General features: G+C 39.1%; 1 protein-coding gene across 3 annotated transcripts in view; it reads left to right on the top strand.

Moving 5' to 3' along the window:
• The window catches only part of kif6 (kinesin family member 6), a 281901-nt gene that overhangs the window by 252802 nt on the left and 8545 nt on the right, over positions 1-20554 (top strand). For 2 of the 3 annotated variants that reach the window (XM_058748719.1, XM_058748720.1), the window contains one exon: positions 6360-6427. In XM_058748719.1, the coding sequence (XP_058604702.1) occupies positions 6360-6427 (68 nt within the window). Of the gene's footprint in view, positions 1-6359; positions 6443-20554 lie in introns of all 3 variants that reach the window. The other variant, XM_058748721.1, reaches the window with a different exon arrangement.

Raw genomic sequence — 20554 nt, forward strand, 5'->3', positions numbered from 1 at the left:
GCATTCTAACTTAGAAACATAACAATGTTTTTTTTTTTTTTTTTTTTATTTCCAACAAACCGGTTGTTTGATACGTTTAAAAAGTTAGAAGAAAATTTGTTGCGTTTTGATGAAAAAGTCAGATATGGTGTCACGAATCTGGTCTACGAACTTCCGTTAACCCTCCACCAGAGGTCACTCGCTCACCACATGGACTCTTACACTGCACAGATCGTTACACTTACACTGAACTTCAGTTCCCACAATCCATTGCACTCATTACACTCAGCTGCAGCCAATCATACGCTTACACCCGAGTCTGATCACACAGCTGATTCCCATTTCACCCCTTACATAAACCATGGACTTCCTCTTGCCCTCTGCCGAGTATAGTATACATTTATCGCTTCCCTAGCTTTAGCTACTCTACAGGGCCCCTGTTAGTTTTCCTAGTCTTGCCTTGCCTGTTTCGGATTGTGTTTTCCCCTGCCTGGACTATTGCTTTCATTTTGGATTTACCTCTTGTGTCTAGCCCCTTTGGATACTGTTTGCTGTCTACCGACCCAGGCCCATTTTGGATGACTATTTGCCTTGCCTATGATATACCTGTTTGCCGCTGTTTGACCCTTGCCTGTATTTCGACCACATTTGATTGTTTCTTATATCAATTATTTGATCAAATCTTAGTAAAATAAATCTATAAAGAGCCAATTGGTTTTATTTTAATAAAATAAAACATTGTAGTGTGAAAAAATAAATGTATTTAAACAGCATAGTTAATCATACTATTTTTAAAGTTAAAAATGAAAGTCTAATCTGTTGTAAAGATGAGACATTTGTTGCACCTTGTTTAAGACACTCTTTTGTTGTAAACAACCTTAAAAATGATTGCAAATGAGTCAGGCTTAGATGTTTTACAACCACTGTTGATCTGATATGAAAGCTTCAGTAAGCATTCAACCCAGACACACATCACTAACACACTGCGCTGCCAGGGACTCAAATCCTGCAGTGCCAGACGTGTCCTGCTTAAGCCAGTACATGCTGTTTTTCTGCAAAGGGACCTGGGGCCTGTACCATGAAGCTGGATTAGCTGGCTAGCCAGGTAAGTTTCAGTTTAGCTTGCGCCAACTCTGGGTTTTAGGTACCATGAAAGTAGCTTGGCTTTTAGCTGCCTTCATTGCCATAGTAACTTACACTCCACAGCTAACCTGCTCCGGGGCAGGTTATGTTCTGAGTTAGAGATCTCAAACTGAAATTGGACCAATCAGATGTGAGCTAACTGACACATGTCTGACACAAAAAAAGTCACTCTCCCAGTTTATCTTGCTCCAAATTAAAGGTCACTAGTACAAAAAAAAAAAGTTGGTCTGGCCTTAATGATAATTACATTATTTTATATTATTTATTTAATTATATGATTTATATTATTATTAATCCATTACACACAAGCTATTTTAGTTTAACAGTTATTATAAATAATTTATTTTAAATGAATGTTAATAGATACAGATTGTATATAATATAAATAAGTTGTAGAATCAATAGATAATGCTTTAAAATGACTGTGACCTTACATGTTCGAGTCTCTATCGCTGTATATTTCCAACAATATAAACTAACTTAAGTTTCACTTGTGACTGCACTGATAAAGCAAGATAATTTATTTTATTTGTCCTCTTTCATGAACAAGTACTTTTTCATTGTAAATGCATTTAAATGAATCATATTTTTCAATCTTTTAACCTTTAGCAAAATCTTTAACTTTTAACCAAGGCTTGTGATTGGCTGTTAGCCACTGATGTCACACATTCATGTGCACATGCTCCACAAACTCAGGATCAAAGCCTGAGTTAACAAAGAAAGTTGATGATCAGCATCATGGTACCAACAAAGCCGGATCGGAGAGGTTTGGTTTTGTCAACTCGAAACTAATCCTGTAACTCTAAATTTGTTCATCTACCATCATGGTACAGGCCCCAGGACGACTGATCCATGTAAACGAAAGAATGAATGGGGCCATGTATCGTGAGATTTTGAGTGAAAACCTCCGTCCATCAGCAAGGGCATTGAAGATGAAACGTGGCTGGGTCTTTCAGCATGACAATGATCCCAAACACACCGCCTGGGCAACGAAGGAGTGGCTTGCTATTTTCTGGTTTACAGTTTCCTGTCTTTGGACACAACCACTGCCAAAAACTCTGTGTACCTTCAGGCCAATTTGCACGTTTACACACTTTTTACAAAACTGTTCAACTTAAGTTCAAATCCTAACATTACAAAACAGAAAAACACTTATATATTTATTTTTTTTAATTTAATTTTTTTTTACAACCACTAGGACATTATTTAGTTAAGTCAGTTTTTCAAAACTCACTCCTTGGTTAGGAGAACTTCCAGCTTGACACAGCACTTAATTCCACATTAAAAATGCATTTGAACTAACAAAATACTTCGTATAGGTCTGGAATCAAGTCATTCATTGATAACACTAGCAAAGCTTGCAGTCACTCAACAAGCACTCATAAAACAATGACCTAAAAAAACAAAAAAGTGAACAAATTATTTGAGAAATGAGTCTGCGATTGAAAAAAAATAACTGTAAAATTGTGGTAAACAGCTTGTGGTATATTTGATACTCACCTTTTTTACTCCTCCTACACAGTGTCAAGTCAAGTCATCTTTATTTATATAGCGCTTTTAACAATACAGATTGTGTCAAAGCACTTAACAGTATTAAATTGGAGAATAGAGTGTCAGTCAGGGGCGTCATGCACTCATTATTTTTGAGGGGCACGATTGGCAGGGGTGGCGGGAGGGGGGGTCGTCATGTGACACACAGCAGCCACAACAGCAATCATGTTTTATTTATTTTTTCCTTTTTATTTGAAACATTCCCAAAAGCATTGTAGCAAATTTAGTTTAAAAGGGAATTGTTTATAAATAATTACAATTAATTATTTTTAATTACAATTATTTATATCGGCTGACAGTGATAACTGTAGCAGAATTAAATTGCCATCAACTGATCTGGTCGTCCAGCGACCATTCAGTGTAAGTTCATATCATACCAGAAACTCATGTAATTTGTGCACACAACTTTTATTAACTAAACGCTAACACACATAACTAATCTAATAAACAAACAAACATACATACACTCACGCGTATATACAAAAGGGGAGCTAAAGTGGATGAATGAAGCCATTAGAGAAAACAGAATGCAGTTATGGAAAGAGTCAGTGAACCACCTGAATAAAACCATCAGCGCCGTTTATAACGGGGTCTATAACTTATACTAAATCTCTGTTTAGTTTAAGTTAAGTCAAGTCGTGACGTATTGTCAAGTATGGTGACCCATACTCGAAATGGTGCTCTGCATTTAACCCATCTAAGTGCACACACACAGCAGTGAGTAGTGAACAAGTGCACACACACACACAGTGAACACACACCCGGAGCAGTGGGCAGCCTTGCTCCAGCGCCCGGGGAGCAATTAGGGGTTCGCACCTAAGTCATGGTATCGAAGGTGGAGAGAGTGCTGTTCATTCACAATTGACTGAGATATGTTGGAGCCCACCGGGCACGCTGGTACTGGCTCAGGCTCTCCACACGGGCAGCAGTCCGGAGATTTGGCAGTAGAGTTTTGCCTCTACAGATGCACAAATCACTTTTGCACCATTTGTCACACAGATATGTGGTGCAAAAGGGAGAGTGCGCGAAACTTGTAATTTGCAAGTGAAAAACAGCATCTGAGACTCGTAGCAGCAGATTCAATCCGTTATCTTTATGTACTTGTGTTTGTGCTAGAAAAAGCATCCAAGAAAAAATATATATATGTAAGAAAACATTCTACAAGTGTGCAAATCTCATTGCAAGGATTCAAATACTAATTCGCGGATGTACAAAATTGTCCGCGACTTCACATATTTGATGCAGGTGTGTGAGTGTGTTTTGCACCATATTCACTGCAGCAATAGTAGCAAAACATGTGAGCGTACGAGTTTCTTGATTTGTGATTCGTAGAATAGGATTTGTGTATCTGCAATGAAGGATTCGAGAAGGTGTAACTGTAGTGTTGTGTTTGTGGGAGAGAGAAAAAAATCTACAAGTTTGCAACTTTTGTCTCTGGCCTCAAATTTACTGATACACATGTGTGACTATTCTCTACAACTACAAATTCCGCTGTCACAGACGCTCAGTTGTTTTGCACCAAATTTACCTTCATAGATTTGAATTTAGCAGCTGATGATATGACGCACTGAATGTTCTAATCAGACCGGTATGATTGTATTAAATATAGAAAATATTAATCGGCTATTTTTTGTCTTTTGGAAGCTGCATTCAAAATTCACTTGGCTCAAAAATCTGAGGCCCACTTTGAATGGGCATGACGTCTCTGGTGTCAGTAATGTATAATGATAAGATTAAACACTCAATTTTCAGTTAAAGGCATTTCATTATTGAATTCAGAGATGTCATTGTCTATCTCAGTTTAGTTTAAATAGTATCTGTGCAACCAAATCGACGATAATCGCTAGAAATTAAGTGTCCCCAACTGAGCAAGCCAGAGGCGACAGCGGCAAGGAACCAAAACTCCCTCTGTGACAGAATGGAGAAAAAAAAAACCTTGGGAGAAACCAGGCTCTAACACAGGCTCAGACACAGTGTGTCCAAAATTAGCTCCTCAGACAATTTTCAGAATAAGCCTCACTAAAGACACTTATTGGATTTTTTTGTTTTGTTTGTTTTTTTGTTTCATAGACAAATTTTATTGTGAAGACGCAAAACAGGAAATCTGTCTTTATTTTGGAGAAGCTTTAATGAGACAAAATACTAGTGTCACTGCTACATCGAGCTGATGATATCATGGCAATTTTGTTGCAGAGTAATAAATATTAGTACATCATCTCATAGTTCTTTCTTAACTGACCACTCTGCAGGATGCTATGACCAAACAAATCTGCTCATCTTAACAACAGGCCAGCCATTTGTGCTTGGCCCCACAACGAGATGGTCCTCACTGCAGAACAAAAGATCCAGGGGGCGGAGTTGGATCCACATCCAGGGGGTGGAGATTGGTAGGTTTAGGGGTGGGGATGGGTGGGTTTATGGATCAGGGGGTGGAGACGGGTAGGTTTAGGTCTATGTAAGGTGGGAGGAGTTGGACCCACCTACCAATCTCCACCCCCTGGATGTGGATCCAACTCTGCCCCCTGGATCTTTTGTTCTGCAGTGAGGGGCTACTGCCCACAACTGCTGCTTGTAATCCTAGTCTTCCCTTCTTATTTTTCTGCTCTAAAACACATTTTCATGATGTTAATGCACAATTGTCCATATTTAGCAGTTTAGAGCTGGGCGTTAGTATGCTTTACTTTTGACAACAATTAGGGGGACCGTATTTTAGTTTTCCAAAAAGAGGACAGTAGGGGGCGGGGACATGGGCAGGGCTTCACCTAACAGTATATGTAGCAAGGTTGTTGTTGTTTTTTTTTTTTTTGTTTGCTTATAATAAATAAAAAGAAAACAAGTAGATAGAATAGAAAAATAATAGGGAATGTTAGTGTTAGAGGGTCATTTTTAAAAATAAAACAAGTCAATAGAACAGAAAAAAGAATAGATAATGCTAGTGTTAGAAGGTCATTATTTATAATAAAAACAAAAGAAAATAAGTAGAAAGAATAGAGAATGCTAGTGTTAGAGGCTATTTTTTTCTTTATAAATAAAACAAATAGTTAGAATAGAGAGTGCAAATGTTAGAGGGTCAAGTTTTTTAATTAAAAAAAAGCAGATAAAATTAGAATTAGCATTACAATAGAGAGTGCTAGAGTTAGAGGGTCAAATGAAGATGAAAGAGATGTTTTTTCAGACGTTTCTTGAAAATATTAAGGACTCAGCTGCTTGGATTGAGTTGGGCAGGTCATTCCACCAGGAGGGAACAGTTAATGTAAAAGTTCATGAAAGCTTTATCATAGGTAGAATGCAAAATGTTTCAATACAAGCATTTCCGTCAAATGTAATTTATGCAATATTTCAAACCTTTAATTCACTTGGGAAAATCAACCCATGGTAACAGTTTAAAAGTAGCCCAATTCTGTGGGGGAAAACAAACGTGGACTTGGCAACCCTGCATCCAGCAAGAGCTGCAGGAGTCAGATTTGACTGATCACAGTACAACAATATAAACCAAAAACTAGCTGCCACTAGGTTGTACTATAATATTGAAAACTCTAAATTGAATGCATTGTTTTGTTTCATATATTGATTTACTTTAAATAAATAAATAAATAAATAAATAAATAAATAAATAAATACAAACTTATGAGAAGCTAGAATTGTTACACTGGCCTAAATTATATATTTGTATATTTCTTCATCAGGGTCACAGCGCAGAGAACTCAGAAAGCAGTCAAAGTCACGTCAGCCCTCTCAGCTGCATGATAACCAGGTGACAATGTTTTATGTGTGTGTGTTAAATATTTTACGTTTTTACAGTTGTTTGCTTGTGAAATATGTACATGATTGCATGGGGCCCAAGCTGCTGAAAGTGAGAAACAAACAGGTAAGAATTAGTTATAGAAACAAAAAATATATAATTTTTAACCTTTTTCATTTTACTGTCTTGCTGTACTGTTTTTACCATCAACATATTTATCAGAAATATTGACAGAACAGCAATCATTGCTTATGGCAGAAGTCAATTAAGTAATTAAATAGAAATAGCATTGTAACATGCACACACTAAGTATTTGGTGATAGCAGACTTTACCTCATAAAGTTATCCTGCTGTGTTTTCCAACATGACTGACCACCACATTTGTTGCCACTGCTATATAACGGCAAGAATAAAATCTCTATAATATGGTGACTGGGAGGGTACATGTTTGGTTCACTTAGTTTTGTTGTGGCCACAATATAATATTAACTCGTGGGAACATGATTATATGTTGTGGCCATGAGATATTAATTTGTGGGAACATCATATTAACTCTTGGGAATGTGATAAAATGTTGTGGTCACAAGATCATTTTGTTGAGGTAATGACATCCTTTTTCTCGTGGCCACGACTTCTTGTGTTGAGGGAACAACTTATTTTAAGTTTAATGTGTAAACAAACCTGCGTGACCATAGTAATATGGGATTACCAGAAATGGATAAGTTAATATTTTATTTTGTTTTAATAATGCATAATTTAGAAATTATTATATTAACCATGGGTCTGTACACAGTGTGTATAGCTTCCTGTGGTTAATATAATAATTTATGCGAAATTTTGTTAAAATTAAGTTTATCATGAATAAATGTTAAAAGAATATGTAAAAACATGAAATAAAGTAGACCTATAGAAAACATTTTTATCCAGTCTTGTAAATCCGTTAACTGATCATATTTGTTCCATAATATTTTATTATTATAATTATTATATAATATATAAGACGACCCTGATTATAAGACGACCCCCCTTTTTCCAGATGTACCTTTTGGAAAAAGGCTTTTTGAAATCTAAATCTTGTTTTTTTTTCTCTCTCTCTTTCTCTGTAAAACATTTTTCTTAAATTATTTTCAAATTGCATATTTTTCCTATTTTAATTTTTGTTTTGAAAGTATGGTAAATACTGGTAAAATGTACTAACAATGACATTGAAAAATATACACTTTTGATATACCCATCTGAATTATATGACATTTAGGCTATCCATCTCATAGCCTACCAAAATTTTATCACAGTAGAAGTGAAATCTTATTGTAGTCTTCAAATCTGGGTACTGTCTTATGTTTTAAAATCACTTACAGAGGAAGTTTGTTCCCATCAGGCTAACATAACAGTCACGACTCGTGCCGCTGTAAGCTTTTCTTTTTCTTTTGTTTTCACTTGCGATCTTTACAACACACATTACATTACATATTTCATGGCACACTTGTTTTATGCGTTTTTGGCGCCACCTATTGTTGTGGGTGTATTACTGACATGTCAAAGCCTAGACCCCGAATATAAGAGGACCGCATTTTTTCATATGTATTTTCAAGAAAAAAACATAGTCTTATATTCGGGTCAATACGGTATTATAATTGGTTATATTTTTATATTTGTTGTTAGCCTATGTATTTGAAACTGCATTTCGTTGCCCTGTACCTGTACTTGTGTAATGACAATAAAGTTGAATCTAATCTAATTTTATTTTCCATACATTTTGATGTCTTTGCTTAACGTTACATATATTACTTAATATGTTTTGTAAATAGGCTACTGTAAATGCCCAAGCTTTAGGCTCTATTTCTGGCGCACTTACAAGAATTTTACTGGAAGTTCACTTTGAAGGGAATTTAACATAGCCTATTAGGCTATAATATTTAATTGCATTTCGGGTAATAATTAATATGCCATGATTATAAACACTAGCTGTGTTTCATTTCATTTGCATACTTTTATAATGCAAATTAAAAAAAATATTCAAAATAAAATATTAATATGTCTATTTCTAAAAATCCCGGGTTGTTGTGGCAATGCTTGTTTACGCATTAAATTCATGGCCACAACAAAATAATGTGTGTTTGACTTGAAGCAGCACTGTGCAGACCGATTGGGGGGAGTATCCACTTGCAGTTGGGACACTTTCTGCTCCCGGTAGTGAGGCTCTTGCGGTGTTTCATACTCTATCACAGATGAAGTGAATAAAATACAATATTTTCCAAATATACAGACGTATTAGAAAGGTTTTCAAGAGCAACAGAAAAACTATTTTATACTGCTTAATACAGTGCCATATATTCAAGAATAAAGTTCAACATATACTATTTAAATACCAATAAATACATGATCAGTTGGCAAAATTAAGTGAACTGAAAATGTCCCCTCCCGGTCACCGTACTATTACTTTGGGACATGTTCTGTTCACTTACTTGTCGTGGCCACAACATACTAGGTGTGTTCAACTTGAAGTGGCACTGCACAGTCCGTTTGGTGTATCAAAGAACCACGAGAGTGATTAGAGGGCATATGGAACCATTGGCTCTCAAACGTGTAAAATATATATACACAAAAATATATATGCTTTTATCAGTGTTTTTACTACAGTAAAAAAAAAGGTTTACTGTTCTAAAAACAGATTTGTGAGCATTATTGCAATTTAAGATGTTAGAATAAACACACGTCATCATTGTCAAGTGGTGAATATGGCGAATCGTGAAACAACTTGAATATATTAACTCGTGGGAACGTGATATGTCATGGCCACAAGATCATTTTGTCAACTGATCATGTCTTTTTATTTAATGTTTGTATATTATTATTATTATTATTATTATTATTATTATATTATAATTGTATTTATGCCCATGTGTGACGATAAATGAGCATTTTCATTTACAAATGAAACTACGTGAATGATTCATTCCTCAACAAAACACTATAGTATTTATAATTATAGACTATTAATTAGTCAAAATAAAATGAAATATGTTAAATTCAAACTTTAAACTGCACTTCCAGTAAAAATTCCAGTCAGCATAATCAAAGCTTTATTGGCATGTCGAGCATTTACAGTAGGCTATTACAAAACTATTCAGAACGCTAAGTAAAGAGATTGAAATGAAGGGAAAAATGGATGTAAACGAAAATAAAAATATAACCAATAATAATAGGCTAATAATAATAATATACAAATATTATGGAAAAAGACGATCAGTTAAACTCTTAACTGTCACCGTCCCCTCTGTGGGACGCCTACGTTTACTTCACTATTTTACAATTAAATCCTAATCTAATCATTACAAACTATATATCGTTGGAAAGGTCTAGGACTCCTAAATAGGTATTTTACCACTTTTGTTGTTAAAAAATGATGGCAAAATTATTTGAGCATTATTGCAATTTAAGATGTTAGAATAAACACACGTCATCATTGTCAAGTGGTGAATATGGCGAATCGTGAAACAACTTGAACATATTAACTCATGGGAACGTGATATGTCATGGCCACAAGATCATTTTGTCAACTTTATTTGAATGCTGTCTACATCGTGTGCAATACAGTTTGGTAGCCCAGGTCTATGGTTAATATAATAATTGAATAATGTAATAATTTCTAATATAATTAACATAATTTCTAAATTCAAAATAAAATAGGCTATTAATAAACCCATCTCTGATAATCCCAGGTTACTATGGTCACACAGGTTTGTTTATGCATTAAACTCGTGGCCACAACAAAAGGATGTCGTTACCTCAAAAAAATTATCTTGTGGACACAACATATTATCATGTTCCCACTAGTTAATATGGCATAGCCACGACAAAACTACGTGAACCAAACATGTTGTCACACGTTGGTGATGCAAAATGCATGAGGACAAAAGAGATCAAAGAAAAGTCTTTTAATAAGATAAATCAAGGAAACAAAGCATTAAAACCAACTTAACATAGACGGAGAACGAAAAAAGACTAAGGGAGAACTGAGGGCTTATAAACATGAACCAAACAAAGGGAACTAATGACATAATTAACAGACAACAGGTGAGCAGAATGACTAATTAAACAGACTGGGGAAAACTAGGTCAAACTTGGTCACGGGGAGCAAAGCAAAACACAATGGAAACACAGAACAGGCAGACATGTTACAGTTCACCCCCTCCTGGGAAGGCGCATCCTCACACCACAGAAAACAAAGTCCAGCTGAGAGGATAGGGTGGGGGCTCTGGAGGTGGGCGTGGAGCCAGAGAGAGGCAGAAACAAAGTCCAAAAAATAAGTGGAGCTGAGCAGACAGAGAGCCAGGGTGACACAGAGGATCGGGAGGACTAAAGCGGACCTGACAGTTCAGGTGACCAAGGCGGAGGCGGGGATCCGGAAGACCGCGGCAGAGCCGGAGCAACTGATGACCAAGTTGGAGCCGGAGGGAAGGAGAAGCAAAGCCGGAGGAGTGGGGTCCTGAGGTGGCGGATGGTCGATGACTGACCAAGGCGGAACCGGGTGGAGCCAAGTCAAATCAAGTCACCTGTATTTATATAGCCCTTTTAACAATACAGATTGTGTCAAAGCAACTTTCCAATATCAAAATAGGAAATAGTGTGTCAATAATGTAAAATGACAATTTTCAGTTAAAGGCATTTCATTATTGAATTCAGTGATGTCATCGTCCAGCTCAATTCAGTTTAAATAGTATCTATGCAATCAGGTCGACGATATCGCTGCAAATTAAGTGTCCCCAAATAAGCAAGCCAGAAGCGACAGCAGCAAGGAACCAAAACTCCATCGGTGACAGAATGAAAAAAAAACCTTGGGAGAAACCAGGTTCAGTCAGGGGGCCAGTTCTCCTCTGGCCAGATGAAACTAGCAGTTCAATTCCAACTGCAGCAAAGTCAGATTGTGAAAAGGACTCATCTGGTTCCCGATGGCAGTCTAGGTGACAAGGTCTTCACTGGGGATCTGTCTACAGCAGAGGTCATCTTTAGGCGCTGATCCACCATCTGATCTGGATACGGACTGGATCCGGGTGACTGCAGTGACCATCTGATCTGGATACGGACTGGATTGGGTGGCTATGGTAATCTCGGAATAAGAAAGAAACAGACTAATATTAGCGTAGATGCCATTCTTCTTACGATGTAACAAGTACATCGGGTGTTATGGGAAGTGTTCCTGGTTCTTGTTGACCTAATTAATGCAGCCTAACAATCCTTTAACAGATTTGAATATTAGAAGTGTATTAGTGTGTTATGTGTATGCCAGGTTAAAGAGATGGGTCTTTAATCTAGATTTAAATTGACAAGAGTGTGTCTGCCTCCCGAACAGTGTTAGGTAGATTGTTCCAGAGTTTTGGTGCTAAATAGGAAAAGGATCTGCCGCCCGCAGTTGATTTTGATATTCGAGGTATTATCAAATGGCCAGAGTTTTGAGAATGCAGTGGACGTGGATGACTATAATGCGATAAGAGCTCGCTCAAGTACTGAGGAGCTAAACATTTCAGGGCTTTATAAGTAATTAACAAGATTTTAAAATCTATACGATGTTTAATAGGGAGCCAGTGCAGTGTTGACAGAACCGGGCTAATGTGGTCATACTTCCTGGTTCTAGTAAGGACTCTAGCTGCTGCATTTTGGACCATCTGGAGTTTGTGTATTAAGTGTGCAGAACAACCACCCAATAAAGCATTACAATAATCTAACCTTGAGGTCATAAATGCATGAATTAACATTTCTGCATTTGACTTTGAGAGCATAGGTCTCAATTTAGATATATTTTTAAGATGAAAAAATGCAGTTTTACAAATGCTAGAAACGTGGCTGTCAAATGAAATATTGCTATCAAATAGTACACCTAGTGTAATGAGGAGGCAGTGGCGTCAGGATCCATGTGCAGTTTTATTGAAACACAAGAGAAGTCAGACATAAATCAGTTACTGGTGTCAGATATAGCAGAGGCAGGGCAGAAACAGAGTTCGGGCAGAGGGTCAGGGCAGGCGGCAAACAGACAATAGAGATACTCAGCAAGGCAGGCAGAGTCAGAAGAGGCAGGCAGCAATCCTTCGGAAACGGGTAAACAATCCAGGTCATCAACAGGTAAGCAAACACAGGGAAACCGCTCAGAAATGACTGCATAGCAAAACAAGACTTCACAAAGAGAGCAAGGGCGGTACAGTTTAAATAGACCAAGCAATGAGGAACACCTGTGCAGGTGATCAGTCTCTGGCACGGGGTACGTGGGAAATGAAGTCTTAATGAACCGGTTAATACTCTGGTGATAGTTCCCTCTGGTGGTGATTGGAGGGAGCCACAGAGGCTGAATTTGTGACAGAGCCCCTCCCCTGTGAGCGGCTCCTGACGCGAAGAGGCAAACAACGCCGGGGTCTTCCACGGGGTCTCGGGGCCGGTCTACAAACATAACCCCAGGTATTTATTCAATACAGTGGCTAAATTAACAAAAAATAAAGTATCAGCAGGTGTTGACATTTCCCAACAGCACAGCAGTAATGACTTTATGAACTATTTTACTTCCAAGATCGATACTATTAGAGATAAAATAGTAACCATGCAGCCGTCAGTTACAGTATCGCATCAGACAGTGCACTATAGATCCCCTGAGGACCAATTCCACTCATTCTCTACTATAGGAGATGAAGAATTGTATAAACTTGTTAAATCATCTAAGCCAACAATATGTATGTTAGACCCTATTCCATCTAAACTACTAAAAGAGGTGCTTTCAGCAGTCATATATCCTATTTTGGCTATTATTAATTCATCATTGTCATTAGGATATGTTCCCAAAACCTTCAAATTGGCTGTTATTAACCCTTTAGGTGCCAGGGTTTTCTTTTTTTTTTTTGGAAAAATTCTGGATCTTGACATCAAGATTTCAAAAGCTTGTGGCTTGAAAGGGTTTAAAGATAGAGATCTACTGTAAATTAGAAAAATGTTGGCCATGACCGAAAGTTTATATGGGGTGTAAATATACTCATCTAATTTGCATATTATGACATCATAAGGGGCGATCCTCTTGAATTTCATAACATTCAGGACATAGTAGAAATTGAATTGATGTTTGAACTTATTTGCATGTTTGTTTGTTTTTTTTATGTCTTTTTATCCTCATTCCAAATGATCAGAAAAGAGGAAACCAACAATAAAACAGGAGAAAGTACTAAATTATTACTATATTACTATACTATATAGTAGTAAAATGCATGTGAACAGTAGCCTACTTTTTGATCAGTTTATCAGTAATATTCAGGAAATGATAGATATTGAATGGATGTTTGAACTTATTTGCATGTTTTTTTTGTTTGTTTTTGTTTTTTGTTTTTTTGTCTTTTTATCCTCATTCCAAATGATCAGGAAAAGAGGAAATCAACAGTAAAATAGGAGAAAGTAGTAAATTATTACTATATTACTGTGCCATAGTAAAATACATGTGCCTATTTTTTGATCAGCTGACCAGCTATCTGCCCAGTCAGGTATCTAGGTGACATTTTATAGTTCTGGAGAGTATGTTACCTCTCATTGCATGGCACAGCGCACAGACCTACCCCACACTGACTGCACCTGTATTGCCTGCCGGCGGCCCTTTGAGCGTGCGCGATCAGAACAAACTACGCAATCTGGCCGATCATCAGCAACGCAGAGCCTCTCCTATGGTCCACCCCTGCTACCCCCATCCCCGTTGGGCAAAGGCTTGAAATGATCACTTGATGGTGCTTTGTGAACACTCTCGCTTTTTATGGCGGCACCATTGCGCATGCAAAGATCATGCAAGAGAAGCACAATCATTAGATCACAGAATCGGCAAATAACATTTGCAACACATCCTCACGGTACAACTTTTTATTAGCCATTTGGTGATTTTCTCTCACAAATCTCACAATTTACTCAGACGCTATGGACTGAACTGCTTCCGCATCAATGACACGATAGCTCACTTGCTCTGCTGTTTCCGCGAACAATTGTGGTCTAGAATCAAAGTACTACATGTCTGCCATCTAGTGGTAGGGAATACAAATGAGATATTACACCATATTAGGAACTACAGTCTGTTTCATGAAGTATGACGTCTTGTTGAAATTTTGCGACTTTGGCGCTTAGAGGGTTAAGCCTCTCATTTAAAAAAAAACACAACTTGACCCCAAAGATCTAGTTAACTACAGACCGATCTCGAATCTCCCTTTTCTGTCAAAGATACTAGAAAAGGTAGTATCCTCACAATTATATTCCTTCTTAGAGAAAAATGTCATCTGTGAGGATTTCCAGTCAGGATTTAGACCGTTTCATAGTACTGAGACTACTCTCATTAGAGTTACAAATGACCTGCTCTTATCATCTGATCGTGGTTGTATCTCTCTATTAGTACTACTGGATCTTAGCGCTGCGTTCGACACTATCGACCACAACATTCTTTTGAATAGACTAGACATTTTTTTTGGCATTTTGGGTTGGGTACCGTTTGGGTTTTTTTCGATACCGGTGCCAAATCGAAACTTTTAAAACGGCACCGGTGCCTGAACCGATACTTAAAAAATAATAAAAAATAAATACCAATTAATAATTGGATTGGCCATGAGCACTAAACACATGATGTCTTTTTCATTCATACTGGATGCCAGAGGGCGCCCTCACACAAAAAATCCACATATCCAGTCACAGAAGTAGCGGAACTCATGAAGCTCCAGGAAATCCCCAATATGGACAAATGCATTGCTATGGATGTAACTGAGTAAACAAGATATAAAATAGTTTATCTGTGTTATTCAAGCCAACTCTGGTATTTTCATAATAATTAAGTATATTTATAATCCATTGCCAATCGATGTATTAGTAGCCTATGAAACATATTTTCTGCCTCAATCTGTGACAAGAAGCTACATCAGATCACAAAAGGAAGCATTTAACTGGTATTGTGGACTAAAGCCTTGTTTATACTCGCGCCTGGCTCCACTTCGTGAGCCTCCGCTGACTGGGAGTGCACCTCCCCAAACGGACGAGGCGTTTATACTTGACGCGTTTGCCGTTGAGATATTCTTTGAAACGACAGGGGGCGACGAGGAGTAATTTTTCTCTAAAACCATCGGGAATCACCGGTGAGAAGTCGTCATTTGCCGGTACAAGGCTTCTCGTGTGATGAATGAGTTGATGAATTAATAATTTCTTTATGAACTGATTAAAATAATCTTAATTTTTGGGGTTATTTCGCATATTATTAAGCAAATAGTGTATAAATAGTGTCTACATGAATTCTAATTCTATTTTTATACAATAAAAATAAAACGTTCTTGAATTAAAAAGCCTTGGACAAACTATGCAAAAAAACAAAACAAAAAACTCCTCATTGTTTTCCCTCAAAGCGTTAAAAGTTACCTGGTGGAGTTTGAAATTTACATCAAACTGCTTCTGTTTCACACAAATGCCACCACAGACGAGTATGTTCGGCTAGAATTGCCCAGAACTTGTGCATTTTCGGAAGCGGAGCTGCGCGAAAAATTACAAAAAATGTCATGCACACCGCCACACGAAACAACGCACTCAAAGCGAACTTCTGCCAACACCGCGATGACGTCATATTTGGCGCACGCACCCAAGCGAACTTGCGGACGCATCGAGTATAAACCAGGCTTAAAAAGGTTATAATGTTCTCTTTTGTTGGACAACAGGTTTAAAAACGTGAATACAAGATAATTTTAGCTTTAGGCATTTTAATTTAAGAATGTTTAGCTTAGCTAGGGCTACCTGCTGCCGTCAGAGCAAGTGTAATTTCTGCATTCATGCGTTCCTCGGATGCTCTCATTTCCCGAGTTGTGCTTTTAAGTCGGAATGTGAAAACAGCACGCTCGCGTTACTACAAATATTTGTTGGACTTATATTATTAGAGCTTTCCGACTTGAGTTCACATGCATTTTCAGTCGGGAAATTATTTTCAAGTGAGGTGCCAGTGATGCTTCTTACGTTCGTTTTGGAGAAACAAAGGACAAATATTTCAATCGATCGCTCAGGCATGGCACCGAAATGAGGCACTGAAATCTCCATTCTGATTCGGTTCTAGTACGTGCCATATTGGTACCGGGTTTCGGTACACAACCCTATTGGCATTAGTGGAAGTGCATTAGCATGGTTCAAATTGTAGTTATCTGACCGCCGAATATCATCAGGAAACATGGTGTTAACTTTCACTGTTATGCTGATGATACTCAGATAAATATTTCTTTGCGGCCCAGCGAAACTAACGGAATGCATAGTCGATATAAAAAAACTGGATGACAAGTAATTTCTTACTGCTAAATTCTGAAAAAACAGAGGTGTTAATTATCGGACCAAAAACCCCCACATGTAATAACTTGGAACACTGTCTAACACTTGATGGCTGCTCTGTAAATTCTTTGTCATCAGTTAGGAACCTAGGTGTGCTATTTGATAGCAATCTTTCCTTTGACAGCCACGTTTTTAGCATTTGTAAAACTGCATTTTTTCATCTTAAAAATATATCTAAAGATTAGATTAGATTAGATTCAACTTTATTGTCATTACACAAGTACAGGTACAGGGCAACGAAATGCAGTTTAGGTCTAACCAGAAGTGCAATAGTAGCAAGTGCAGTATATACAATGGTTGAATAAGTGCAGGACAAGGATATGTACTGAGTATATGTATAAATATATATAGAAAGATGGTTATTAATATAAACAGAATTTACAGGTGAATATGTGTAGTGAATAAATATACAGAAATTACAGGTGAATATGTATAGTGAATAAATATACAGAATTTACAGGTGAATATGTATAGTGAATAAATATACAGAATTTACAGGTGAATATGTATAGTGAATAAATATACAGATGGCTATTACTATAAGCAGAATTTACAGGTGATATGTACTATCAATATGATATATATACAGATGACTATTACTATAAACAAGGTGTAAAAGTGCAGTGGAAGTGATTGCGTATTACAATTAGACATACGGTGCAAAATGTTAATGTAAGCATTGATAATGTAACAACAGTCGGCAGTGCAAATGAGCATAATCCAATTTAGGTATGGTAGTGCAAGATACAAAAGTAAACAGTTGTTACTGTAATAAAATTTACATTCAGTAGTGCAAATAAGGCAGATGTGAGGTAGGAGAGAAGAGTTAATAATATATGAGGGAGTGGATCAACGGGGGTTAGAGTTCAGTAAAGAGACAGCTCTGGGGAAGAAACTGTTCTTTAGTCTGCTGGTCCTGGTCCGGAGGCACCTGAAACGCCTGCCGAAGGGCAGGAGAAAACAGTCTGTGGGCTGGGTGAGAGGAGTCCTTAAGGATGCTGCGAGCTCGATGCAGACAGCGTTTCCTCTGGATGTGTTCGATGGCAGGTAGTGGAGTCCCTGTGATGCGCTGGGCAGTTTTCACCACCGCTGCAGTGCCTTGCGCTCCGCAACAGAGCAGCTCCCATACCATACTGTGACACAGTTGGTCAGGATGCTTTCTATTGCGCAGCGATAGAAGTTCACCAGGATAGCTGAGGAGAGCTGATTCTTCCTCAGTGTCCTCAGAAAGAAGAGGCGCTGGTGAGCCTTCTTGACCAGGCTGGAGGTGTTGGTTTTCCACAACATGTCCGCCGAGATGTGGATCCCCAGGAACTTGAAACTGGAGACACGCTCAACAGCCATTCCATTGATGTGGATGGTGTCGTGTGCCTCTTGACTCCTTCCTGAAGTCCACGATGAGCTCCTTCGTTTTGGTGGTGTTGAGGAGCAGGTTATTTTCAGTGCACCATGTGGCCAGGTGCTGGATCTCCTCCCTATAGGCAGTCTCATCGTTGTTACTGATGAGGCCAATCACCGTGGTGTCGTCTGCAAACTTGACGATGGAATTAGATCCATACACAGGCTTGCAGTCGGAGGTGAAGAGGGAGTAGAGAAACGGGCTTAGCACACAGCCCTGTGGTACACCAGTGTTAAGTGTGATGGATGTGGAGCAGGTGAATCCTGATCGAACATTCTGGGGTCTGTTGGTCAGGAAGTCCAAAATCCAGTTACACATTGAGGTATTGATGCCCAGGTCTCCAAGTTTGGCTATTAACTTGGTTGGGATGACAGTGTTGAATGCTGAGCTGAAGTCAACAAACAGCATACGTGCATAAGTGTTCTTATTGTCCAGGTGAGTGAGCACAGAGTGCAGTGCCATGGAAACTGCGTCCTCTGTGCTCCTATTGCTACGGTAGGCAAACTGGTGTGAGTCCAATGTGGATGGTAGAGAGTCTTTTAGGTGTTCCAGGACCAGCCGCTCAAAGCACTTCATGACGATGGGTGTGAGTGCTACAGGGCGGTAGTCATTAGGGCACCTCGGACTAGAGTGTTTTGGCACTGGCACAATGGAAGTGCATTTAAAGCATGTTGGTACGGCTGCTTGGGCAAGAGACAGGTTGAAAATGTCTGTAAAACCCCAGCGAGCTGCTCCGCACATGCCCTGAGAACACGACCAGGGATGTTGTCTGGTCCAGCAGCCTTGTGCGCGCTGATCCGGCTCAGTGCCTTGCAGACATCTGTGGAGGAGAGTATGATTGGTGGGTGGTCAGCTGAGGGATTGAGCTTGGTGGCAGTTTCTCTGTTGTCTCTTTCAAAGCGAGCATAAAAGTAATTTAGCTCGTTCAGGAAGTTGACATCAGTGGCTGCGGGGGTGGAGTGGGTGGGTTTGTAGTCACTGATGGCCTGAATGCCCTGCCACATGCGTCGAGGGTCAGAGTTGGAAAAGTGTCCCTCTATCTTTAGCTTGTAGCAGTGCTTGGCCTTTTTGATGCCCCTCTTCAGGTTTGCTCTGGATGTGCTGTAGGCTTGTGCATCTCCTGATCTGAAGGCAGTGTTGCGTGACTTCAACAGGAGTCGCACTTCCTTGTTCATCCAAGGCTTCTGATTTGGATATGTGGTGATCTGTTTCTGGGTTGTAACACTGTCAATGGTGATATTGATATGATCCAATACAGAGGAGGTGTAAGAGTCAATGTCTGTGTGAGCGCCACTGGTGGCTTGAGAAGCAAACATACTCCAGTCTGTGTGTAGAAACCTTTCCTGGAGTGTGGAATCTGCCCCGCAGGCCACACACCTTGATGGTCTTCACTGATGGCTTCACACGGTTGATGAGGGGTGCATATTTGGGGTGAGGAACAAAGAAAGGTGATCTGACTGTCCCAGGTGGGGAGGGGTGTCGCAATGTAAGCTCCAGCCATGTTTGTGTAAACATGGTCTAAGGTTTTGTTTCCTCTGGTGTGACCGGAAACATGCTGGTGAAACTTGGGTAGCACTGACTTTAAGTTTGAGTGATTAAAGTCACCTGCAACAATAAAAGCCGCTTCCGGGTGATCAGTCTGTTGTTTACTGATGGCTGCGTGAAGTTCTTTCATAGCAAGCTTGGCATCAGCATCCGGGGGAATATAGGCTGCAGTTATAATGGTGGAAGTGAACTCCGCGGTAGATAAACGGTTCACATTTAACCATGAGAAACTCAAGGTTAGCTGAACAATGACTCCCAACAATAGCAGAGTTTGTGCACCAAGCTTTGTTAATGTAAATGCACAATCCACCACCTCTGGTCTTACCGGAGCCATCTAATGTTCTATCCGCCCAGAGTGTGTGGCGTCCCGCTAGCTCAATAGCGGTGTCCGGTATTCCGCTGTTTAACCAGGTTTCCGTGAAGATTAGGACGTTACAGTTCAAAAGTTTCTTGCTGTGTGTGATGCTGAGTCGAATCTCCTCCATTTTGTTCACTAGCGACCGTACATTGGCAAGGAAAATGCTGGGTAAAGAGAGCCGGTGTGGTGTTAGCCTTAGCTTAGCTCTTAGTCCTCCGCGCTTCCCCCGCCTTTGTTTACGATCTCGACGCCGCCTGCGAGCACTTCCGCCCGGCCGGGTAGGGTGCATAGCCTCGGGTGTCCTAGCGATCTCAGGAAGGAGTCGAAGATTGTCCATAAAAGTGTCGGAAATTCGCAAACCGATATCCAAAAGCTCACAACGGGTGTACGATGTAAAGGCACAACTGTTCTGCACGAACAGGCCCGAGATGAGTAAGAAAAATACCGCAAAATTGCAAAATCTGGAGAGACCTATGCTCAA

The sequence above is a fragment of the Onychostoma macrolepis genome, chromosome 17, assembly GCF_012432095.1.
Source record: "Onychostoma macrolepis isolate SWU-2019 chromosome 17, ASM1243209v1, whole genome shotgun sequence".
NCBI classification, from domain to species: domain Eukaryota; kingdom Metazoa; phylum Chordata; class Actinopteri; order Cypriniformes; family Cyprinidae; genus Onychostoma; species Onychostoma macrolepis.